Consider the following 25,820-nt stretch of genomic DNA (forward strand, 5'->3'; position numbering starts at 1 on the left):
ACAGACAGCTCAGGCGCCAGCCTCTATTTGAATATAAAACTTCCAAATAAATATCCTAAGCAGAGGCTCCAGTAACACCATTTTATCTCCGAGGCCTTCGGTCTCAATGGAAGCCTGGGCCAACACAGGGTAGGACCGATGAGAAGCATGCATTTTCCCAAGGGTTCCCCCAACCATGTAGCCCTAGTGTGCTCTCTATTCCCCTCCCCCTTTTAAAAAAGTCTATGTAGCCCAGGCTGCCCTGGAACTCAATATGTAGACCAGACTGGCTTCAAACTCAGATCTGCCTGCCACTGGGTCCCAAGCTGTGATTAAAGGTGAACGCCACCACAGCCAGCTCCACTTCTGTGATAACCACATAACCAAAGGCAGCTCGGGGAGGAGAGGATTTATCTGACTTATGGATAGAGTCCACTATTAAGGAAAGCCAGGGCTTGCTTAACCAGTAACCATGGGAGATTACTGCTCACTGGCTAGCTTAGCCTGCTTTCATAAACACCCCAGAACCCTTGGCTAGGGGTGACCACTCGCCTCCCACAGCGTGCGGTGCCTTTCCGCCTCAGTCACTAGCAAGAAAATGCTTCAGACTCGCACAGGCCAATCTGATGGGGCAGTTTCTCAATTGAGGCTTCTCTTCCAGATGATACTAGGTTGTGTCAAGATGACTGCCCACCCTCCCCAACACACACACTAACACACACACATACACTCACACACAATACTAACAAGCAATCGTCTTGGTTCATTCAGGCTCCCCTTAGACCTCACTCTGTAGCTGGTGGCCAGGTCATCTCACTTGCCCTACCCTTTAGGCTTATCTCCAGTTGCTGAATTCTTGCACAGGAAGCTGGTGCACCTGCTCTAGACAGGAGGCCCCTTGGAAACATTTAAGCCTTCTGACTTAGGCCCATTAGTAAAGACACCACTGAGCCAATTGGCCTCCCCAGTTCCCATCCTTTCCCCCAGGTGAACACAGTAAAGAGTCCTGGGAAGGGCATAGCACACGACAGAGACCAGGCTTGGTTTGCATAGTCTGCACGTTTAATCACTTTAAAACCTCTAACATTATCTTGTGTCCATTAAATAGAACCAACAATACCAGGCCCATTTAAATTACAAGGAAAAAAAAAATCACTGTGCACCAGCCCAGTATCTTACAAAACCAGCCAGGATGGCCACGAGGGGTAGGCAGGAGAGGAAGGGGCACCCCTGGGCAGGTAGGCTGGGTACCAGGAAGGGCTGGGGAAAAGAAAAACAGGCTCCCAGGTGGGAGGGGACTGATTGTCCTAATGGGAGGGGTGCAAAAGGCACATCAGAAGAGGGGCTCAGGGGATCGTAGGCAATGCTTTCTCCACCAGGACACAGTGTTAGAAAGGGCTGGATGCTGCCACCTGCCCACCCCAGCACCGGAGAGCCAGCAACCCATAAGCCCTTGGCACAACCCCATTTGAAACACAGATGTCAGTCTACCCTCCTACCATGGCCCCCTTTCCAGAGCTCACCTGGCCAGCCTGCCTCTTCAGGACATGGGGCTTAGTTATTCCCTACTCCTCAGCAACATGCTGCAGCCCCTACACCTCAGGGCTGGGCAGCCATGGGGAGGGCAGGATGGGCATGGGTGTGAGGAGGTGAATGGTCCAGCTGCTACCCCCATTAAAAATACAAAAAAAAAAAAAAAAAAAAAAAAAAAAATCAGCATCTAAAGTGAAATAATCACAAAGTGAAAATATATCCTCAAACAGCTCCTGAGATCCCCACAGGGGAAAGCAGCATCGGGTGGGAGGCGGGAGAAGCCGGCTGGGCTACCGTCCATTCCCACCACCCACCCAGGGGCTCCGGTACTGTGAGTGCCAACAGCCCAGGCAGCCCCGGGCTCAGAAAACAGGGCCCTGACAGGGGGCAAAGGTGCCATACAGGATGGTCAGGACACCAGCTTAAGGGCCCCAGAGCTTCAGCTTGGCCCGTACCAGCCTAGCTCATCCTGGCTACGGGCTGGAGGCCAGGAGTGCAGAGGCAGGCTGAGAGCATGTAAGTATGGGCACGCTGGAAAGTGCCTGCTTTGCTTTGGTCCCTTCCTACAACTGCAGCTTCTGCAGAGGCTCATCCATGAGCCAGAGGGTCAGGGATGCAAAAGCCCTTGGAGAGGTGACCACCTTCTTCAAGTACCTCCTGGCCAGCCTCTGTGTTGCCTGGATGGGGACCATTATTGCTTTCTGAGGGGCAGGAAAGGGGCGGGGCTGCAGCCTGGTCAAGGACCCAGAGAGAGGCTGTCCCTCTTCACTCGCAGGAACTCCAGCTGGGCCTTGGAAGCTGCCCTAAAGATTTGACTCCTTTCTCCACGTGGAGGGATGGTAGGGGTGAGGCCCCTGTGGCCCCACCTCAGGCATACAGGTAGGCCCAAGGGTAGGGTAGGAAGCAGTGTCTGCCCCTCTCACCTCCCAACTAGGGTCCAAACCCAGTCCCAAGATAAAAAAATACTTTGGTGAATTAAAAAGTGCCCAAGAAAGGGATTAATTTGATGGGGTGGGCAGTGGGCTCGTCAAAGGGCGCTCTGGTCTTTGATAAAGGCGGTCCTCTCGCCCCGGCCCTCATCCTCTTCTGAGTCAGATGGGCACTCCTCCTGCCAGGCTTCAGGGGGCAGCCCCTTGTAGGAGACGAGGCCACGGTCCATGGTGTACACCTTCACTCCCCGGAAGCTAAAGCCTGAGCGCAGCTGCAAGACCAGGAAGACAGTGCCAAAGACCAGCACGATGAAAACGCAGCTGAGGCCGGCCACCACCTCAGGCAGGTGAGAGGGCAGCAGCCCAGCCTGCAGCCGGGGCCCCACCTCCACCTCTGGATGCAGTGCAGGAGGCTGCTGCTCAGGCCGAGACTCTCGGCTGCTCTGGCTTTGCCTGGAGCAGGTTTGCTCCACAGGGTCCAGGGAGGCGTGGCTGGGGCAGCTGAGGCAGTCTGTGGGAGCTGGGCCCTGGCAAGTGGCGCATGAGGCATGACAGGGAGTGCAGACGCTGGCGCGGATGATCTCCACATCATTCTCAGTGCTGTAGTGTGTATCAAGGACCTGGGGTGTGAAGCCTGGTGGGCAGTGCTGGACACAGCTTTTCTGGTGCAGCGAGAAGCCTTCCTCACACACTGCCAGCACAAGAGAGGAGGGTGAGCATTAGTCAAATGGATTGTGGCCTCTAAGCCATTGAGCCCTCCACCCAAGGTCCAGGTGGTTCTACAGGCCTACAGTCCCCAGGAACCTTTTTTCTTTAGCTGCCTGAATGTCCCTGTCCCCTCTGACTCCACTGCTCCAACGCCATTCCCCCCAACTTTCCCAGCCTCAACCACATCCACTACTGACCCACACAGGCCTGGCTGGACGTGAGGGTTTTGCAGCCGCTGCTTTCAGGTGGAGAGAGCCCCTCAGAGGCTGTGCCATATAGTACAAGAGTGAACTTGGTCAGCGTCCCTATTCCAGAGTTGGTAAGAGACAAGGGTCAGGGTGTGAGCACTATGTCAACATCCTAGAGCCCACCAGCTCTCCTTCCCCTCCTCCACTCTCCAAGTGCCTCCAATACCATAGTTGTTGGCTTCGCTGGTATTTTCAATCTCTAGGACCCATTCGCCAGAGGGGTCCTCATCCCAGGAATGAGTTGTCATGAAAGCCCAGTCATTAAAGCCATCAGCGGAGTAGTCGTGGGGTCTGGAGGAAGAGAGTTCCATGTAGCCATCTGAGGTCTAGAGGGCACACCCAGCCCATGACATACCGGACACACCCTACTCTCCCCATGGGGCAACCTCAGACTGGAGATGCTTCTCAGATGTCCTTATCCAGGGGACTATTTCACAAGGGGACACACACAAATGGTATGGTAAATGGGTTTTAAGGCAAGGGTTCCTGTGATGAGGTAGTCCCAAAGGACATGGCTATCCCTCCTCAAGTGTCACTGCTGCTCGCTAGAGTCTTGGAGATAAGATGGAGAACGAACCAGGAAATGAGATGCAAGGGGACATGATGAGCACCTGGCAGCCAGTAAGGTGGAACGGGTGCCCATGGGGCTGATAAGGTGGATGGCCAGATCACCACGGCGATTGTAAGACAGGGTGAGCCGTGCCTGAGCATGTTCCAGCCGGGTGATGTGGTTGGGCTCGCCCAGGCACGCGGTCACGGATTTGCGCACCTCTAGCTGTTTGCCAATGTCCCTGTACAGAAAGCACCATGTGAGTGGTCGGCAGGCCAGGAGTGACCCGTGGCCACCCCAGAAGCTCTCAGGCCCCTTCTACTCCCTCCCACTCAGGTCCAGTCATTACTTGGGCTCCACCAGGATGTCAATGATGCACTTCCGCTGGGGGGCCACTGTTGTCCAGTTCTGGGCCAGGGCCACCATGGCACCTGCATCCAACAGCCCGTAGCCATACGAATGGCTCACTGTGGAGGCAGGGAAGGGTCAAGAGGGATGCAAGAGAGGCCCCACCCTATCTCAGAGCCTGAACTCTGGGTCACCATGCCCTCACCTTTCCGGCCCACACCATTGGTGGCCCAATCATTAGCATTGAGGTGGGCTGGCTTAGAGGTCTGAACCACCAGGTGCTGCATGTCCCGCCACGTGAGGTTCTTACTGTCAAGGAGGGAAAGTCTAGGGTCAGGCTTTGTGGAACATAGCTGGAGACAACAGCTCCTTCACAGAGCACTGGCAGGGGTAGGCTGTCGCCTGCCTACTTACTTGGCCTCTAGGGTGAGAGCAATGATACCCGCTGCCAGCGGGGCAGAAGCTGAGGTGCCTGTGTGAGATTCTGTGCACTTCTGCCTCAAGTCAGTTGTCACCTGCCAGGAAACAAAGGGGTTGAGACCTCGATGGATGTTGGAGGGAGTCAAGGAGCTACCTGCCTGTCCTGCTATAGGCCCTGGGTACCCCAGATGGCATGGTGAATCAGTAAAGACACTTGGGTCCCATCTTCTTCCTTGCTAACACGCACAGCCCCTCCCAGGAGCAAGTTTCTCAAGGAATGAGGTGAATCAATTAGAGGTTGGAGTACAAGGCATGTACTCGATCAGGGAGACCCTATACTTCTCAGGAGTTCAGAGATGGTTTTACAGCCCTCAAGAGTTCAAGAGGAACCACCAGCTCACTGTGCACATTGCAGAAGGCCTAACCAACTCTTATCTGACCACATAGGGATGAGGGCAGATGAGGTCATGGAGCCCTGTGCAGAGAACAAGAAGCCTTCCTTCCCAGCCCCCGCCCTGGGTGAGACTCACGATCTGCTTCTCATTCTGGTTGCCACTGCTGTAGGTGGTGGCCAGCGTGGAGGAGCAGGCCTCACTGTACCAGGGCACGTTGCCAAACTGCGTGGCACTGCTGATGGACAACGTGTAAATGCTGTTGGTGTAGCCATCACAGTTGCAGCTGTCATGTTCCCGGCCCCCGTTCCCTGAGGCCCAGACAAAGATGGAGCCCAGTCCCCCACGACCCTGTGAACAAAGTGGGCTGAGGTTACTCAAGATGGGGTATGGGTTGCAGGGTTGGGGGGAGGGCAGGTAGGGGATACGGAGGTGTAGTAGGAAGATGCTTATAGCAGTCTAGGAAGATGGGACCCTCCATCTCTGAGTATTCTGAGCTCATTTCTTAGATCCACCCAAAGATCCCTATAGCTCAATAAATATATGTATGTATGTATGTATGTATGTACGTACGTACGTACGTACGTACTTAGGTCTGTGCATAAAATCAAATTAGACTAGGTTCACCACAAAATGCTTAGAGTGAGGATCCCCACAGAATGGGATAATGCATGGTTTGTTTTTTTCTGTCTCTTAATTTAAACTAAAAAATTATTATATGTATATGTTCATGCATGCCATGGTACCCACAGAGAACAACTGTGTAGAACTGCTTCTCTCCTTCCACACTTATATGGGTACTGGGGCTTGAACTCAGGTCATCAAGCTGTGTGCCATCTCTCTTATACCCTGTCACTTATTACCTGTGGTGGTGCTGAGATCAAACCTATGGTCTCATATTGGGGATGTAGCTCCATGGCAGAGGACCTGCCTAACTAACATATACGCTGCCTAGACTCAATGTAACATTGCAAATCCTTGCCCCAATTTAAAAAAAAAAAAAAAAAAAAAAAAAAAACAGGCTGGAGAAACAGCTCAGCAGTTAAGGGCACCTGTTGCTCTTGCAGAAGTCCTGGGTTTGAGTCTCAGCACCCTTATGGTGGCTCCCAATCATGTGGCACCCATACATGTAGGCCATTAAAACATTTACATACACAAAATAAAAATAAATAAAATTTAAAAAAATCAGGAACTTATACATTGTCAGTCTCCAACTCCTTAAAATGTTTTAATAACATTTAGTTTTTAATTTTTTTTAATGTGTGTTGATATTTTGCCTGCATAAATCTGTGTGAAGGTGCAGATTCCCTGGAACTGGAGTTACAGTCGGTTGTGATCTGCTACATGGGTGCCGGGAATTGAACTTGAGTCCTCTGGAAGAGCAACTAGTGCTCTTAACTAGAGTCATCTCTCCAGCCCCTAAAATTTATTATTTAAGATTTTATTTGTATTTGTGTGTTTTGCCTGTATACATGTACATGCATTACACATGTGTCTGGTGCATTCAGAGGACAGGAGAGGGCATCAGATCCCTGGAACTGGAGTTAATGATGGTTGTGAGCCACCATGTAGATTCTGAGGACCATACCCACGTCCTCTGCAAGAGCAGTCAGTGCTCCTTAACTACTGGGACATTTCTCTGGCTTCTGTAACATTTAATTTTAACACTTTTGTCAATAATAAACACAAGAGTCGGGCACGGTGGTGCACACCTGTAATCTCAAGAGTCAGGAAGCTGAAGCAGTAGAATTACTAAGTTCCAGGCTAGCTTGGGTTACATGGTTACATGGCAAGTTACAGGCCAGTCTGAACTACGTAAAAGACCTTGTCTCAAAAACAAGGGCCAAGAGGTGGTGGCTCACACCTTTAATCCCAGTACTTGGAGGCAGAGGTAGATAGATCTCTGTGACTTTGAGGCCAACTTTGAGGTCTACAAAGTGAGCTCTAGGAAAACCAAGGCTGTTACACAGTGAAACCCTGTCCTGGAAAACGAAAAGAAAGAAAGAAAAACAACAACAAAAAAGAATAAATAAAATAAACAAGGAAGAGAGCAAATGGAAAAGACAGAACTCAGCCAGCCTGATTTCCAGGGTGGCACTGGACCCCCACCTCACCTCACCTGGCTAACTCCCCGAAAGAAGGCCTCCTCAGCGAGACGGGCTGGCCCATCCACGGTCTTGCCATCATCCTCAGGGCCCCAGCTGGCGCTGTAGATGTGGATGTGGTTGGGGTTCAAGCCCAGCGAACGAGCCTCTACTGCGTCGGTCACCTCACCATCCAACATGCGCACCCCTGGCCGCAGAGGGGGGTGGGAAAAGGGATCTGCATGGGTCCAGCTGCCAGGGGCACCCATAGGCACAGGCCAGCCTGAACCCCAAGGAGGAGCAAGAGAGAGGAGATGCCAGTGCTGGGAAAGCTCCCGTCTATTGTCTACCATTGCCTCTTACGAGCAGGACCCAAAGGAGAGGAAAGGGGGTACCCTTTTCCCCAAGCCACACATTCTTCATTAGAAAGAGTCTTGGGCCTCAGAGGAGCAAGGGGTCCAAGGCTGTGATATGATTAAGAGACTTCTGCTAAGAGGCCCCTACCCCACTCTATCATGCTACTAGCATGAGAGTCCAGCTTTTCCATAGACTAGCATGCTGCCAAAAGATCCATCGTGGAAGGTGGCAGATAGGCAGAGAAAGCTTCCAAGAGAGGCCCCCCCCACCTTCAATGTGGACCCAGGGCCAAGGCTCATACCCACCTCCAATTCGTGCGTTGTAAGCTACACCTACACCACAGACACCATTGTTGGCTACTGCTGCCACTTCACCTGCACACCGAGTGCCGTGCCTGCCGGGATCAAGAGCACAGCATTGGTGGGGTCGGACAGAGTGCAGCAGATACAGGGTGAGGAGTGGGAAGATCAGAAAGAACCCTGAGCCACATCTGTCATTCCATGTGTGTGCACAGTACTTCCCTGTGGGGCCAACATCCTCTTTGCTCTGACCTGGATCCTGGTGTGGTGGATCTCTGAGTTTGAGGTCAGCCTGGTCTACAGAGCAAATCCCAGAACAGCCAGGGCCACATATGGAAACCATGTCCCCCCCAAAATAAAACTTCCTTGGAAGACCAGGACTATAAACAAACACTCAATTGTGCGTTTTTTCTTTTTCTTTTCTTTCTTTTTTTTTGAGACAGGGTTTCTCTGTGTAGCCCTGGCTGTCCTAGAACTCACTCTGTGGACCAGGCTGACCTGGAACTCAGAGATTCTCATGCCTATGCCTCCCCAGTGCTAGGATCAAAGGCGTGTGCCACAACCCCTATCTTGGTTTTTATTTTAATTAATTAATTAATTAATGCATTTATTTATTTTTTTGAGATAGGGTTTCACTATGTAGCCTAGCTGGCCTAGAACTCACTATGTAGACCAGGCCTCAAACTCACAGAATCTGCCAACCTCTCCCTCCCAAGTGCTGGTTAGATTAAAGGAATATGCCACCATGTCCAGAAAGACTTCAGTATTTAGGTGGGACACGTGACATCAGACTCACCCTTGTGTCCTTAATGGGTAAGAGGGAAGAGGCTCAGAGACCAGGCACTTAACATTTCTCACCTGTTGTCATTCATCTGTGTATACCGAGGCTGAGGGTCAGGGTCCTGGTCATTGACATCAAAACTGGCTCCAGGATCCTGTAAGAACAGGGCCATCATCAGGGGCTCCCTAACCACACTGAGGGAACAGAACAGTCCCTAGAAACCCCACCCAGGGACCACTACCACTGTCCTCCATTCCTCACATAATTGCCTGCCAAGTCGGGATGGTTCTTCTCAATGCCGTCGTCCAGGATGGAGACCACTATGCCGTGACCGGTGAAACCCTGGGCCCAAGCCTCCTTCACATTCAGGTCTCGCTGCGTGACACCAGACTGCAGAGACAGCCAGCCCATAATAACTACAAATATCTGGAACCCATTCCATCCCAAACCCCCAATCAACACCTATTCCAGCTCTTAAAATGCCACTCCTGGTTTCCACTGGAAATGTATAGATTCTGGGAAGGCAGGGTGGACTAGAGCAGTAGTTCTCAACAACCCTCTATCTCCAGAAATATTTACAGTATAATTCATAACAGTAGCAAAATTACAGTTATGAAGTAGCAAGGAAAATAATTTTATGGTTGGGGGTCAGCACAACAGGAGAACTGTTAAAGGGCTGCATTAGGGAGGTTGAGAGCCACTGGGTTAGTGAGCCTCATCCACTCACAGCACCTCACAGTGGTGTGGGGAGGAAGACCAGAGCCCCAGGAAGCAGCATACCAGGTACCACTGCTGGGGAAACTTGGGGTCAGTGGGCTCCTGATACACGTCCCTCTTGGTCCTCCGTTTTGCTACCTGTTGCTCCAGCCACTTTACCTAAGAATGACACAGACAGCACAGATGTGTGGGAGAGCTCAGAAGAGAAGCAGTGGCAGCTGGAAGGGCCAGGGCCACACTTACTTGAGGCTCTCTCTGTAGCCGGCTATGTCGCAGGCGGTGAGGTGACAGGGACCGCTTTGTCACCGCTCTATGCCTAAAGTGGTAATAGTCACCGAAGATCTGCAATAAAGCAGTGAGATTGAGAGGAGCCTTCCATCTGCCAGTCCCTGGGGGAGGGAGACAAGGGGGTGGACAAGGCTGCTGGGGAGGCTCACAAAGACAAGTGGGGGGGGACATCTGCTCTCTGCCTAAGACCCACGAGAACACGCAGGGGATAGAGAGGGACACCCTCATTGAGATGTGCTGGGTTTTCTAAGCGACCTATGATAAAAGCCCACTAACACACAGACCCCTTCCCAGCCACCCAGAATCTCCTTCTTGTCCAGATGCCCTGGAAGACAAACTCTACTTTATGGTACAAAAGTTCCTGCCCTTACCCTCCCCACCACAAGGGGAAATTACATCAATAGGCCAGGTGAGAAGCCTACCTGGCCCAGGTTGTGGAACCCATGCTTCCGTGCCACGCTGTCAGCCACAGCTGAACCTCCAGAGATGTGCACAGCCCAAGTGTTGGTGAAGACCTTTTGGCCACGAGCATCAGCTGCTAGCAGGATCAAGGCTCCTGCTGCTGCTACCACCCATAGCAACCAGGGCCTCAGCTCCATGGGGGGGCAGATGACTGGGACCCCAGAGCTCCCGTCTCCCTGGCCTGGTCACAGGGCCTTGGCTAACTCGTGTCTGCTCACTGCCCGGGGCCCGGAGCTGACTGGCGGGGGCATGGGGCCGAGATGGGCAGGGCTGGGGGGCAGGATGAGGGCCGGCTCTGAGGGAGCAAGAAGAAGAAAGGAAGAAGTCAGTCTGTTCTCCTCACACACTAATACTGTCCTTCCTGTCTTCAAGGCTTAGTCAGGTGCTAAAAGGAGTTTCAGGGAGGTGGATAAAATAGACAAACACCTGACGGGCTGGAAAGATGGCTAAGCAGGGACAGTTACTGCTGCTCAAGCATGAGGACCTGAGTTTGGAGTCCCAGGAACACATAAAAAAGTAGGCTTGGCAGCCTGTGCCTATAACCCCAGCACCAGGAGCAGGGCAAAGACACAAGAATCCCTGGGGCTTGCTGGCTGGCCAACCTATCCAAATTCACAAGCTTAAGGCTTGGGAAGAGACCCTGTCTCAAAACAACAATGAAACAAAAACAAAAAAGCCCCAAAACAATGGTCAGGGTTGGAGAGATGGCTCAGTGGCTAAGAGCACATGTAGCTCCTGTGGAAAACCAGGGTTCTGGTTCACAACTGCTTATAACCCCAGTTTCAAGTAATCGAACAACCCCCCCCCCAGCCTCGACAGACAGACAGACACACACACATACACTGTCTCTGGAAGAATCCAGCCCCTACCCCTAAAGGTTAGCCAAGCAAGCACATGGACCCACAATCTCCCTTCACAAGCCTTTCTCCATTAAGAATACAATCAGGACTTGAGTCATTCAAACTAAAAAAAAACAAACAATACCCAAAGAAAGAAAGCTACATTATAAAAAGGCATGTACACATGATTTCATTTTGTTTTCTTAAAACTACACATGCATATTTATACATAAGCAAAACAAAATCTGGAAGGACACACACTAAAATGTTAACAATGGCTCTTTGGAGAGGGTCAGGATTATGAGTAGCACTATTTTTTTTTCTTTGTGCTATTGCATGTTCTCATAATACTTAGGTATAGTTTATAAAAGAATGACATGCTAGCTCTTTAAAAAACTCATTAGGTTCGCTGTGGGGGGTGTTTGGAAAGACTCAGTCTGAGAGGAAAAGAGTGGGTGACTTAGGTTGGGAGGGTCTGGGAAATCACAGATCCCTCTGAGCACAGGGATCCCTGAGGCCTCACTTCTCTCTAGGACTGAGATGACAGCCATCTTTAGAGGCAGAGCCCAGAGCTGCCCCCTTCTCCTGTTCCAGACCCACCACCTTGCGTAATCTGAGCCGGGCAGCCAGGACAAGCGCTGGCTGCTGTGCCAGGAGCACCAAGGTGAGGCTGAATCAATAGTCCTGAGTGTTGTTTTCCTCCTTCAGCAAACACACAGCAAGACCTCACTACCAGGGCCACGTAACAGTCCCCTTAAAGGGTCCCCAACTAACCACAAGCCAAGCTCCTGGGGCAGGTGGGAGCTAGGACAGACTCCAGTAGGCTGCTGGGGTACCCTGAGTCAATGCCAAGCTTCTGTGCCTGCCCAAGGACCCTCATGCCCCTGCCATCCCTGTGTTCCAGCCCCAGATGGTGAAAGAAGGGACCTCAGGACTCACTGCTCTGGGGAGCGGGACAGATCTGCTTGCCACTGGGAACCCCTTGATTCTCCAGGACCTACAACAGGCCTCCCTCACTGCTGCCACCTCACCCTACAGGCTCAGGGGACTCCACACACAATTCCTGGAGTATTTTCAGTTTACACCAAAATAACCTGACAGCTGATGGCAGGAGACACTCACAATGCAGAATCCATGCCCGAAGGGCAGAGTCCAAAGGGCTTCACAGACATGCCTGGGAGTTACAGCTCTACGTCCCCCTGGGAGATAAAGCCACTATGTGTGACTAACAAGGTGCTCCAGTGCTAAAGAGTAAAGGGACTCCAAGACCCCACGTAAGAAGATGTGGGGTTTAGAGGCAAAATCGTATGGAAACAGGGCCTGTTCTCTTGTCACAGCTAAAACCTCTTGGGTTTAGACATCAGGCAGACTCCCTGCCCAGTGATGGGAGACCTGCCTAGCTTCCAAATTACAGCTGGGTCTGTCTGGGTCTAGCTCAGGTTCCAGCAAACTGTAGATGGAGCCACAACTGCCTGACATTAAAGGTGATTAACCAACTATTTAATTACCCTGCAGCACTGCAAAAGCAAGCAATTGAGCTCCAGGCACAACTGAACAGGACAGGATCGCACCCCCACGCCCAAGAAAGGTGATCTGCCTCCTCCACCAAGTGTCCTCACCTACAAGCAGGGGTAATATATGGATTCCAGACATCAGATAGCCCTGCCTCATCATAAGACAGAGGATCACCCCCACCAACTCTTGAGCGAGCGCGCGCGCGCGCACGCACACACACACACACACGCACACACACACACACACACACACACACACACACACAGAGGAATGGGACTAAGAGCTGAGAACAATGAATGAACAGGCTTCTCCCCACCCCCATCCCAGACTCTGACTCACCCTCTGAGTCCCAGTTGTCTCAAACCAGGAGGCTGGATGTATTTCTAGCCTCTCTGGGTCAGTCTTGCCCAGCACTCAGCTTTAGGCCTGGCTACAGACTGAGCTATGGTGCGGTTTGTAGTAGTTTTCTTGGGCAAAGTCTTTTTCTCCCCCTCTACACCTGCCAACAGAGACAGCCACCCCAGATATCAGAGCTGCACCTACCACCAGGTGTGGCGGCTGTTTCCTGGTACCCGGAGACCTGGCTAAGACAGCCACAGAGAAAGTCACTGAAGTCTGCTGGGAACCCACTCGGGTCTCTTTCCAGCAGAGACTCCAAGTCAGGTCCTGTTACAGGCACACTGACATTCCCATAAAATTCTAACTCCCAGTCCCGGCTTAACTACTGCTCCCTGCCTGGTCTTTTCCTCTTTCTGGGCCTCAGTTTCCTTGGTGGTTAAAAACTATTAAGCCAGCGGTTTTCAAACTTTTTTTTTTAAGCCAATGAATCCTCTTTTTAAAAATGTAAATATTAGATACAAGCCCAAAGTAGAAAACAAACAGACTCTGCTTGGCCACTCTCCTTTGCTGTGTCCACACCTGGCCAGCAGCCACAGGCCCTCACTGGGCCACATCACCTGTGTTGCCTTGGTACTTCCCAAGTCAGAGAGAACCCCAGCGCCCCAGAGAGATGAAAGTCAAGCCGGCTTCCCCCAGGCGCAAGGACCAGGGGCGGTGGGAAAGTAGGCACTGGACCAGACTGGGGTCTGCCGTCAGACCTGTCTGGCGAACAGGCCGCCCCTCGATCAGCCACCCGACGGGGGCAGCAGGGGCCTCGGCCAGGCCTCGGCAGGAGGCAACCCAGACCTCCCCAAGCCGGCCTGCGCGCGCCCGCCCGCGGATCCCGCCCCCGACTGCTCCGGCCGCACAGGTGTGCGGGCCGGCCGTGGACCCCGTGTCCTACCAGAAGCGCGTCCCGCGGGGCACAGGCCCGAGCCGCCGGGGCCCCGGAGGACGGCGGGCAGGCGTGAGCACCCAGCACCCGCGGAATGGTCTGCCCAGCCCGCCCCAACAGGGGCCCCGCCGGCGTTTCCTGAGGTCAGAGGGCTCGCCCTGGCCCCAGCGGAAAAGTACCGGCGCGGGCCCAAGCCCCGCGCTCAGGTGGGCTGCGTTGCTCCCGTCCTCCCACCGCGGCGGCCGGGAACCCATGGCCAGAGCCCGGCGGCCGGCGAGGCCCGGGGCTGCGCCGCCCGGCTCCGCGCTCCCCCGCCCGTTCCGGGCCCGGCTCCCCGGCGAGCCGCCTCCCCGGCCCCGGGCCGCGCGCCCTCGCCGCTTACCCTGGGGAGCCGAGTGGGGAAACTTTTCCGGGCGACCGCCGCGGCTGCTTGGGTGCCCCTCGGCCGAGCGCGGAGCCCGGCGGCGGGGGCCTGGCTCGGGCGGTCCCCGCGCCCGGCAGCGGCGTCACGGCGCGCAGGCGAGGAGGCGCGGCGGCGCGGCCTCGGCCCGGCCGGAGACCAGGGCAAGGCTCGGCCTGGGCTCGGGCGCGGGCGGGGGCAGCGGCCCGGCCGCGGCGGCGCGGCTTGTTTACTCGGGCCGCTGTCACGGCGGCGGCGGCGGCGGCGGCGGCGGCGGCCCCGGCTCCTCCTCCTCCGCGCCGCGCCCCTCCCCCTCGCGGCGCCACCTCCGCGCTCCGCGGCCGCAGTCGGCCCGGCCCGCTCGCAGCCCGTGCCGGGCGGGCGTTCCGAGCGCCCCACGCGGCGGGCCCCGCGGCCTTAGGGCGCCCCGTCTACGGCTGCCGGCGGGGCGGGCAGGGAGCGCGGTTCCTGCGTGCCACCCCCAGGCCCCTCCGTCCACGCCGGGCTCGGCTCTCGGCCCCGCGAATCCCCGGGCAGGAGGTCTCAGAGACTCACACAGGGAGTGCGCGGGCGAGACGGCGAGGGAAGGGCCGGGAGTCGTGGAGAGAGCCCAGGCTGGCCCTGCCTTCCTTCCCCGCCGGCCCGGCCCGAGTTTATGGATAGTCCCGGGATAGCCCTGGGATGGCCGACCTGACTGAGGCAACTCCACTCCCAGGTCGGACCTCACAGCGGAAGGGCGGCCCTCACGCCTCCTGCTAGAGGAGTCACAGTTTTATTTGCTTCTGTATGAGACAGGTGGATAAACAGAAATAGCCCACCTCCTTTTATGTATTTTTTTTTTTTTTGCAACAACGGAGAGCCAGGCACTGAGCCAATCAGTTCACATTATCTTCTCCTTATGTACATTTTTTAATCCACATAATCCGTTCAGGCTGATTTATCAATCCCTCTTTACAGATAAGGAAACTGAGGCATACAAAGTTTAAATAATTTCCCTTAAGTCACACAACTTAGCAGGCCTCAGATTTGGCAGCGCTTCACTCCAAACTACTTAGAATATACCAGTCAGAGCCTTTCCCTCCCTGGGTTCCTGCCCTAGAAAACGGCTGTGCTACTTGGCTGAGGTCGACATTCTGCTTGAGCTGAGAAAGAAGAGGGGAAACGGGCCAAGAACTTCCCAAGGCTGGGTTGTTCCAAGGTCGTCAGCCTCTGCCCATCCCTTCTTGCTCTCTGTGAGATAACCTGGCTACACAATCCTTTCCTGTCCTCTCCTGTGTGTCTTTAACATGGATTTATGTAGAGTCACAGAAACAAATGCCACCGAGGTAGGCACGATCCTAAGCAGCTCCTTGTGCTATCTCTTCATGCGAACCACAAACCCCATGAAGACCACACAGCAGTTATTTAGGTACCTTTCTTTTCTGTATTAGAGGATGTTTTTACTGAGGATGGAATTCAGGCCCAGGGAGGTTAAATATGCTAAGGAGCCAAAAGTGATAGCACTTGCCTGCAATCCCAGACCTGGGGAGACTGAGGCAGGAGAATGGCCACAAGTTTAAGGCCACCAAAGCATGCATACATACATACATACATACATACATACATACATAAATTCAGCAAAGTTGGGCTCAAATCCCTGTGGCACAATTTTACAGTGTGCCCACCTTAAATTCCCAGGGCCTCAGTTTACCCCTCTGTAAATGGAAAATATGTATGCAGTTAATGAAATCTGTTATAATTTGAGCACCTTTAAAAACACTGTCCAAATGAGAGGGCAGGGGGTCCTCAAGGTCTGGAGATAAATCTGTAAGTCCTTCTGCCTCCTCCCAGACTGCACTTTCTCTTAGAAGGAGCGGGACCTGTGGGGACTACAAGGGGAGAGCCCCTACGAGCATACACCACACAGTTGGAAGAACAATGTTCCTGTGGTGAGACTGAGGCAGGAAGTGAGTCAGAGTTCTTCCTCAGGCTGTGAGCAACAGCACCCATTTAGGGGAAATACGGACAGGGTTGGCCCTATCTAGCAAGGGAGCCCCCCCCCCGCCCCTCCCAATTGTCCTGTGACCTAAAAGAAAGATGACCCCAGAATGAAAGCCTCTGTGGTTCCACCCATGCTTGGAGGCTGGCCCAGAAGCATCTCAGTAGATGTTTGGAAGGGAAGAATTAGCCAGAACCCAGGCATGACTGTTTTCTCTTGCCAGCCTTCCCCGCTGATGCTGCCTTGAGAGGCAAACAATCCGGCGCTTCCTTGAGGGAGAGGGATTTGTGGAGGAACTGGGCAGGTGAGCAGTTTCCTGGCTTAACCCCCACCTGCTTCCACTCTGTCCTCTCATTTGGAAGCTCGCATACATTTCTTCCTCGGCTTAGTTAGAGGGAGGATGCCTTACCTTTCTGAAGCAAGCCCTGCAGGCAGGCATTGACTCCTTAGCACTCTCTGCCCACTGACCTGAAGCCTAAGCACCCAGGAAGCCAGCTGCCTCTGACACTCCTGAGGAGCCCACCATGGTGCCACTTACTATTCTATAGACTCCTTAGGACTTGGAATGACTGGAGCTGTAGAGATGTGAGGAGTGGGGCTGTGAGGGGCAGGGGTAAGAGGAAGGGCCAGATCTCGATCCTTCTAACTAACTATAGAGAGCTGTAGAGCTAAAATCTACCTAGTCCCTTTGTCCCTGGAGGGATGGGCGAGCTTTCTGCTGGCTTGCTGGCTTTCTCTTACCTGAATCTTTAGTAGTGTTTCCATAGCTCCTATAATACAATAATGAAAACTTCAAGTCATTCGAAAGAGGGTAAAGTCTGCCCATACTTTACCATCTAGCTCCCATGATCCATCCGGAGTGCTTCTGCTTCCCTGTTGGCTGCTGGTGACCCGGTGAGGTTCTTGTCACGCCAGACAGTAACTTTCCAGTTCTGGCTAAACTACTTTGGGAAAAAAAAACCCTTTATATGACAGGCCAACTAGTGTCAGTAGGTGGGGGGAGGAGCTTCAAGCTAGATGCAATCTGGTGGTGACATATCTGGTCACGTTGGAACTGGATCCCAACATGACTAGCCTTTCTCATTTTCTCGTTTATTGGGGTGGGTCTGCACTTACCTTTTACCGCTGGCTCCTCTGCATCCCGCACTTGATGGTTTAATGGCTTGCTTTGGCTAGCTGTATGTCTTCAGCCTCACCTTCTGTGTCCAATGACTGCTACCCACAATTAGGCACCTAATAAATGCTTTGGGTGCAGCCCTGTTTGCTAGGCATTCACTGAATACCTGCTGGGTGCCTTGCCCTGGTTCCCTTAGGGCTTGTTCTCAGGAAGCCAGAGTTGTCTCTGACCTGAGACTCAGCAGGGTCCTTACCTTTATTTACCTTTGTGACCTCGCCACTCCAACCAGCCCACTGCTACTCCTTCACCTGAACAGCTGATCACCATCACTTGGCGTTGAACTTCCCCATCCATTTGTGGTCTGGTAGAGGGTTTCTCTACTTCAACAGATCTGTCTCCATGGTGTGCACTGACTGGGCAGCAGAGAACATTGGCCAGTCTCAACACCAGATGCAACTCCCTCAGTAATAATGTCCCCAAGTTCCTAAACTTCTCAGATCCCTTCAGTGACAAAGTCACTCCCCCAGGGAAACCTCTGGTCCACAGTAAGACATGGAAAGATCACAAGAGGGAGGTGAAGATGCCATCTGGAGGCATAGCTGGGAACCACATACCCAGATGGCTCTCAAGGGCCAAGCCACCTCTTAGGGCAGTCGGACAATGGAGTGATTTCCTGTTCAGAGCAAACGATGTTACACATCTTCCTGACATCTGAAGGCAATACTTTCAAAATGTTAATGATAAGGTGAATCAAGGGCCATACTCTACTGACAGAAGTGGGAAGATGGCTGAGACATCTTAGCATTAGACACTATTCAGAAAGCTCATCTATGATTGCTGGGGGAAGTGAGTAGGGAGGGGCGGGAGGAAGCCTCAGGGTGATGGGCATGCTATCTTGAGTGTGGTGACATTGTCATGGGTACGTACATGTGTCAAAACAGTAAGTTGTATACTTTAAATATATGCAGTTTATAGTATGTCAATTATACTTCAATAAAGCTGATTTTGGTTGTTTACAGTTTTAGCACTTCACAGACATTACTCTGAACATTCACTTACAGAGCAGCCCATTTTTCAGTTATACTATGCATGAGAGTTACTATAGTACTGACATAATAAACGCCTGGTTACACTTATAACCCCACCCTCAGAGAGGCTGACAGTTGGTTTCGGTTTGAGACCAGCCTGGACTACATGAGTGAGCCCCTGTCTCCGAAAGTGGAATGGAAGGTTCAGGGCTGCCAAGAACATGGAGAGCAGCTGGCTGGCATGTCATGGAGATGCTGTCCGTCTCCGGGCTCAGGAAAGCTTAGCCTTGTCAGATGACATCAAACTGACATGTCTGGAACAGCGTTATCAAGGGCTCAAGAAATAAAACAATGAATGCAGTGTAGGTAGCCAGGAAAGAAACAGATGATGCTGGAAATTACAGGTTCCTTCACTAACTATAATCCTTAAGCCAAATACTACAAGGGAAAAAGTCAGCTAATACCTGGGTACACCTGGGGAGCCAGCCTGCCTGAGCGGCCTGGGAGGGAGGCCTGTGAGTGGCAGACACAGGGGCCTCTGCTAGGGGACCAGATTCCTTTGAACTACTAGAGACCCCCCAAGGTCCAGAGAGGCCTTGAGCAGAGTAAGGGATCCACTCATCTCTCTGGTTAGTTAGGTTAGTTGCTGTGATAAAACCCTGACCAAAAGCTACTTGGGGGAGACACAGTTTATTTAATCTTAGGCTTTGCAGTGCATCACTGAGGGAAGTATGGCAGGAACGCACTAAGGGGCCTGGAGGCACAAGAAACAAAGCAGAGATCATAGATGAGCACTGCTCACTTACTGGTTTCCTCAGCTACCTTCCTGTTTCAAGCCAAGGACCACATGCTCAGGATGGTATCCCAGGCCCCAGTGGTGGGTGGGGCTTCCCATGTCAGTAAGCCAATAGGAAAGTGCCCCCGGCATGTCCACAGGTAGGTCTGATGGAGGCAATTCCTCTTTTGAGGGTCCCTCTTCCCAGGTGTGTTCAAGTTGACAGCTGAAGCTAACTGTGACAGACTGGCCTTAAACATTCATTTGCCCCTTTCTAGAAATAAAAGGTCTATCTGACGCTAGGCATGGTGGTGGTGCACGTCTTTAATTCCAGCACTCTGGAGACAGAGGCAGGTGAAACAGAGTGAGTTCCAGGAGAGCCATGGGCCATGGTCATATTGAGAGCCCCTGTCTCAAACACCACACACACACACACACACACACACACACACACACACACACACACACACACGTCCATCTGTCTGTTGTGGGAAGGCAAAAATAGGAACCCACAACATCCCTGCACAATAGGTACTCTATGTGACTTCCTGACTTGGGGACTCTCACTGAGCAACTCTAACCAGTCAGTATGCAGGTGTGTGGGCTCTGAGCTGGCCCTATTAGAAAGTGGAATCTGCAGGATGAGAGCTGATGAGAGCAGCTTAGGATCCCAAAACTCAGTCAGGTACGTGGACCAGGTGCTTCGCCCTAAACTGCATTCCCCCCCCCCCCCCGTGGGCATCTTTAGAAGGAGACAAAGAGATCCTTTGAGTTCCCAGCCAGAGCTCACAGCCTTCATTGGCTCACTGTGGGTCAGCATCCTCATGCCTTAGAACTATTGCCTCATTCGCTGCTGACTGCGCACACAGCCATTATTGTCCCCATTTCATAGGTCCTGAAACTGAGGTTTAGAGATGGCCAGGAAGAGGACTCAGGGATTTAGATGGGGGTGTATGAATGGGGACACCCACCCACTTACGCCACTGTGCCTTCCGTCATGAGGGAACTCTGGCTGAGTCAATCCCAGCACTCTCTGGAAGGCTGTGGGTGGCACAGCTGTGGTTCACACTTGGCTTTTTTGGATCAGTCTTGCTCACCTGTGTTTGCACAGTAGGTGCACTCTGATTTTTCCATAACGTTCACTAATGAATCACTGGACGTCTTTGCCCCTCCCCCTGAACTTGGCAGGTGGTGGTGTAGAGTGCCTGAGTAGTCCTCACCTCGGCTCAGTTTCTCATTGTTTTCTGGCACAGTATTAAGAGTACTGACTTATGTTACCTAAGTGCTCAGCACAGGGCCAGGCAGCCACCAAGGTGGCTGTGCCTGTGTTGTGTCCTCAGCATGCTCAGGAGGTGCTGGCTGTGGACCCTCCTACCTTGACCAGCACCCAGGCCTTCCTCATAGAACTGGGAAGTCACGGTTCCTATGGAGGACAGGCCAGTCCCCTCACATGGCTGTCCATGTTGGCACTGCCTTGGCTCCTGGGTAGCCCGTTGGTGCGTGTTTATCCATTTGGCAAGCCACTCTACCTCCCACTTCTTCCCTCTGTAGTCACAGATCTACAGTTTTCCAGGGCGTGGGACTTGTAGGCAGGGCTGCTGGGACACATGGACCAGATCTGTGGGGTCTTCCTAGCAGCTGTCACCTGTTTGGGGGGGACAGACAAGATCTAGAATCCATTCCAGTTACACCACGGGGGGGGGGGGTGGTCCCTGGTGGCCTTGCCTCAAGGACAGCGACTCTGCTGCCCCTGCATTGTCTTACTGAGGGCTCTCCTCACAGGGCTGGACCCCACCTTCCTGATCTGGCTCTCTCTTCCTCTTGCCAATGTAGGCATTCTCTCTCTACCTTGACCTCTGTACTTTGTCTTAACACAGTGGTTCTCAACAATCTAATGCTATGACCCTTTAATACAGGGTGACCCAACCATAACATTATTTTCATTGCTACTTCATAACTGTAATTTTGCTATTGTTATGAATCACAATGTAAATAGCTGTGTTTTACAATGGTCTTAGGCAACCCCTTTGGAAGGGTCTCTTGATCCCCCCCACCAAAGGGATCACAGCCCTTGACGGGAAATAGATCATGGAGTCTCCCCAGTGCCAACATAAATGAGGTTGGTTTGTTTTGTTTTGTTTTATGTAGCCGAGGCTAGCCTCAAACTTCCTGTAACTACAGAATGCCTTGAACTCCTGATCCTCTGCTTCCCCTCCTGAATGCTGGGATTGATTGCAGGTCAAAACCAGCCAAACATTGGCTCTTTTTTTCTTCTTGTTGTTTTTCAAGTCAGGGTTTCTCTGTGTAGCCCTGGCTGTCCTGGAACTCACCCTGTAGACCAGGCTGGCCACAAACTCACAGAGATCTGCCTGCTTCTGCCCTGAGTGCTGGATTAAAGGTGTGTGCCATCACCACTGGTTTAACGTTGGCTTGCTTCTTGCTCTTTACATGACTGTCAGGGCAGAATGAATACATGAAGGTCAGAATACTCAGAGAAACAGACACAAAGCAACCTTGATGCTACCTCTGCACTCTGTGCAGCCCCTTCTACACATCCCAACACCTGTTGTCATTACAGTTTACTTATCCCTGCAATGTCTCTTTTGTTTCTTTCTTCTTCCTTTTCCTTTTTCAGCCAGGGTTCACTCTGTAGTCCAGGCTGGCCTGGAACTTACTGTGTAGCTAGAGTTAGCTTTGAACTCTTGACCCTCCTGCCTTAGCCTCCCTAGTGCTGGGATTATGAGCATGTATCACCATGCTCGGGTTTCCATTGTTTCATTTGGAGAAAACGCACACATGCACACACACACACACACACAATTTTTATACCTTTTCATATTACATTTTCTTTATTTAGCAATGTATCTACATTAGAGAGATGCACATGCTACATAGACACCGAGCTGGGCTTTGATCTGTGGTGAAGCCCTTCCTGATCCTGTGTGTAGCCCTAGGTTTGAGACCCAGCAACACAAAAGTGAATGAGTGAATGAATGAACGAATGAATGAACATATGAGTGAAAACTGCAAACCTAGCAAAATGCTAAGTAACCGAGTTGAATGGAACCAGATGATGTTATCTGGCTGACACCAAATTGCTACTAGTGGAGAGATGACCAATTAGAGCGGATCTTGTCTGAGACATGCCTCGGGATGCTGCCATGTGCTGGGGATGACTCAGTTCTCCCCCACTTTTCTCTGTCTGTTTGCACAGTGGGCTGTTACATCATCTGGACCTCACTTGGCTTCAATGCATCATTTACACGTTAAATCCGCCTCTGTTCTCTCCGTGCTCGCCAGCAGCAATTAAAAAGGACTACTCCAGGCCAGCACAATCAGACACAAATGCAAACTTGGGCAGTGAGAGTCCATGCTGACAGGACTGAACACGAGTGCAGTGGTGTGTTTACTATTCAAGACACCAAGCCTCACATGCATGGCCCTTTCTTTTCTTAAAGACAAGACCTTTCTCATATATCCTAGGCCTGCCTTGAACTCCCTATGAAGACGAGGACGACCTTGAACTTCTGATTCTCTTGCCTCTGCTTCCTCAGCACTAGGAATGTACATTACCATGCCTAGTTTAAATGGTGCCGGGGATTGAACTCATGGCTTCACGCATGCTAGGCAAGCACTCTACCAACTGAGCTACATCCTCAGCCAACACATCCTGTCGTATTTATTCCTCTCCAAAGGCCAGTGAAATAAACATAACCCATTTTACAGAATAGAAAACTCAATCTTGAGCTGGACGTGATAACACAGGCGAACTACATGGGAAGGTAAGGCAAAAAGTCTGTAAATTCTTGGTTGGGCAACTTAATGAGACCTTACCTCAGAGTATAAAAGGGGCTGAGGGGCCGGATGGTGGTAGCATACTCCTTTAATTCCAGCACTCGGGATGTAGAGGCAGGCAAATCTCTATGAGTTCAAGGCCAGTGTGGTCTACAAAGTGAGTTCCAGGACAGCTAGGGCTGTTACATAGAGAAACCCAGTCTCAAACAAAATAGCCCTTCTAAAACAAAACAACAACTGCATTAAAAAAAAAAAACAACCAAAAAACCATAATGTCAAGTTTTAGTCGGGCATTGATGCACACATATTTAATCCCAGCACTTGGGAGGCAGAGGCAGGCGGATCTCTATCAGTTGGAGGCCAGCCTGGTTTACAGAGTGAGTCCCAGGACAGTTAGAGCTGTTACATAGAGAGACCCTGTCTTGAACCCCCCAAAACGGGGGGGGGGTGACTGAGGATATACTATAACTCTACATCCAATCCCCAGAATCATAAATAAACCACCTTTTCCTGACAACTGAAAGACAGACAACACTGCCCAGTCTTAGGGACCTGAATAACTTCCAAAGTCACCTGTTTAGGAAATGATGTCACAATTTGAAGATGCTAGTCTAATTCTGAGGGACCACCAGGGTTGGTGAATGACAGGGCCAGGGACCCAACTGTGGTCTTTGCCATCAGTTCCTGGCAATGGGAGCTCCCTCAGGCCAGACCTGGAATGAATGGGCCCTGAGGCAGTGGGTGGAAAGGAAGTACGGTAGGCGTGTCCCTGTTGTAACCTGGATTCCCAAAGTACTTTGTTCCTGTTGTCCTGGATCAAAGCGCTTCACCTTCCCCAGAAGGCCATGTGACCTAGACTCTTCTCATCCAAACCAAAGTGAGCAAACACACACACCACAAATGCCATTTAGGAGATAATGGCCTATGTCCGTGGCTGTAACAGTGACTTTGTGTCCAGTGCTGGCAGAGGACTCAGGGCTCGGCATGATCTATCAGAGTCTTTGGCAGGCCATTCTGGGCCTGGGACTGGCAATGCTGAAGATGGAGTATGTGGGGCTGGGCGTATGTTGTTTAGTGGCAGAGCACTTGCCTAGCCCTCGCCATCCCCCCCAACACACACATGCACATACCCACACAGAAGAGCCTACTCACAGCCATTGTCCCTGCAGCACCCATCCCTTCCCCTCCTGCCTCACTCTTCCCCTGTCGCCTCTGTTCCTACTGCCCTTTGCGTATTCCCTGTTCTGAGCCTGTTGGCACCTAAATCTGGAACTCCATCTCTAGAAGACACAGAGCAGCCAAGCAGGCCTGGAGTCAGGGCCTCCAGCCAAACCTGGATCTCAAGTCACAGGCAAACCTGAGCAGCATTGGATTTCCTGGCATCAAGCAGATCCCTGATTCCAGTCCCAAGATGGATGACTGGTGGTGGTTTATGATAGGGGCTGTCTGCCACCTTCCTGAGCAGCAGCCCAGGGTGGGTAGCTGTCCCAGAAAGTCACCCAAATACATCAGGCTGAGCCCAGGACCCTGCACTGCTTCTCCAGGCAAGAGACTCCAGAAAAGCACCACAGAGCCCAAGGATACATCAGAGGCCGTCCTCCCCATTCCTGGTCTAAGTCTGAGGATGCCGACTCCCACTGTCTGACAAGGCCAGGCAGCTCTCTGTGCTCCAGCCCGGGTCCCACACAGCATCTGTCTTTACTCTTCCCAGACTAACACAGTTGGCTCTAGAAGCTAAGATCCCAGTAGCTCAAGCAGCGGGCCAATCCCTACCGACGCTCAGGGAAGTGACCCTACCTTGCAGTTCCCAGTACGGAGAGTTTCCCATTCTTTCACTGGGTATGGTCTCTGCTAGAATCTAGAAACATTTACTTTCTTACATTACAAAAACAAACCAAACAAACAAACCCAACTTTTGTGAAGACACCATTGTCCTCACTCCTGTGCCCACCTTACCCTATTTATATGTACACCGCACTGGGCTACGCTGGTGACCCTGCTGTTTCTCGTCTCTCCAACCACCTTCCTACCACAGCGCCTTTGCACCAGCCCTGCCTTGCCTGTGCCTCTCTCATACCCAGGTGCCTACATCCCTCCTGTCTTTTGGGACATCTCGTTCATGTCACCACTTTTACAACTGTGCGTTTAAAGCTAACCTAGCACCTGGGCTGTCTTCAATGATTCAGTTTCCCATCACTGTCGCACTGTACTCTAGTCTCACGTGTTTGTTTATTGCCTTTGTCCCCCACTAGGTCCTCACAGGCAGAGGTTTCTCTGTTTTGTTCACTACCGTATCTCTAATGACTAGAAATGAAAAGTGCCAGTCACCCAGTAGACAATGCATCAGTATTTGCTGAATGAATAGTTTCACCACAGAAAATTTCACCATAGGAAAACCTGTTTCTATATAAAAACACAAAGTAGAAAATTCCTAGAAGGTAGGCACGGTGGCACATGCCTGTAATACCGACACCCAGGAGGGAGAGACAGGAAGATAGGAGTTCAAGATCACCCTTAGCTGCATAGTAAGTGTGAGGCCAAGCTGGCCTCTGAGACATCTAGAGTCAACTAAAAACAAGGCTTACTGCTGTGGCGCCTGCCTTCCACTCCCACTCCCGGGGAAGCGGAGGCAGGCAGAGCGCTGAGTTACCTAAGGGGCCGGGTCAGCTAGGGAGTCCCTGTCTCAAACAGACAAAAGCCAAACACAAGGGGCTGGAGAGATGGCTCGGTGGAGTTCAATTCCCAGCATCCACGCGGTGGCTCCCAACTATCTGTAACTCCCATTTCAGGGGGTCTGACACCCTCACACAGACGTATATGCAGGCAAACCTGAATACACCAGACAAACAAAAAGACCAAAATGATGCCTGGACTCCACCACCCTCCCAGATGAGCTCAATGTTTCTGGAAACATTCAAGCAGAAGCCACATGGTCTTTAGGGGAGGGATTATGGAAACATTAAATTTAACATTAAATTTCCCTGCTCAGTAACTTGGCTGTGGTG

General features: G+C 52.0%; 1 protein-coding gene across 2 annotated transcripts; it reads right to left on the reverse strand.

The window, feature by feature from the left end:
* Window positions 1-1,019: 1,019 nt before the first annotated feature.
* On the reverse strand, window positions 1,020-14,252 carry Furin (furin, paired basic amino acid cleaving enzyme). 2 transcript variants are annotated; one of them, XM_051206612.1, is made up of 16 exons: window positions 14,105-14,252; window positions 10,056-10,390; window positions 9,589-9,687; window positions 9,409-9,504; window positions 8,890-9,018; window positions 8,706-8,782; window positions 7,854-7,942; window positions 7,227-7,399; window positions 5,246-5,458; window positions 4,710-4,810; window positions 4,501-4,604; window positions 4,297-4,414; window positions 4,009-4,188; window positions 3,564-3,688; window positions 3,347-3,454; window positions 1,020-3,132 (listed from the first exon to the last, which is right to left on the reverse strand). In XM_051206612.1, exons 2-16 carry the CDS (start codon window positions 10,230-10,232, stop codon window positions 2,540-2,542), a joined length of 2,382 nt encoding a protein of 793 aa, XP_051062569.1. In that variant the 5' UTR covers window positions 10,233-10,390; window positions 14,105-14,252; the 3' UTR covers window positions 1,020-2,539. The 2 variants fall into 2 exon arrangements, with proteins under 2 accessions (XP_051062569.1, XP_051062568.1); XM_051206611.1 differs by having other exon boundaries at window positions 7,227-7,474.
* Window positions 14,253-25,820: the final 11,568 nt, after the last annotated feature.

The sequence above is a fragment of the Phodopus roborovskii genome, unplaced genomic scaffold, assembly GCF_943737965.1.
Source record: "Phodopus roborovskii unplaced genomic scaffold, PHOROB, whole genome shotgun sequence".
NCBI classification, from domain to species: domain Eukaryota; kingdom Metazoa; phylum Chordata; class Mammalia; order Rodentia; family Cricetidae; genus Phodopus; species Phodopus roborovskii.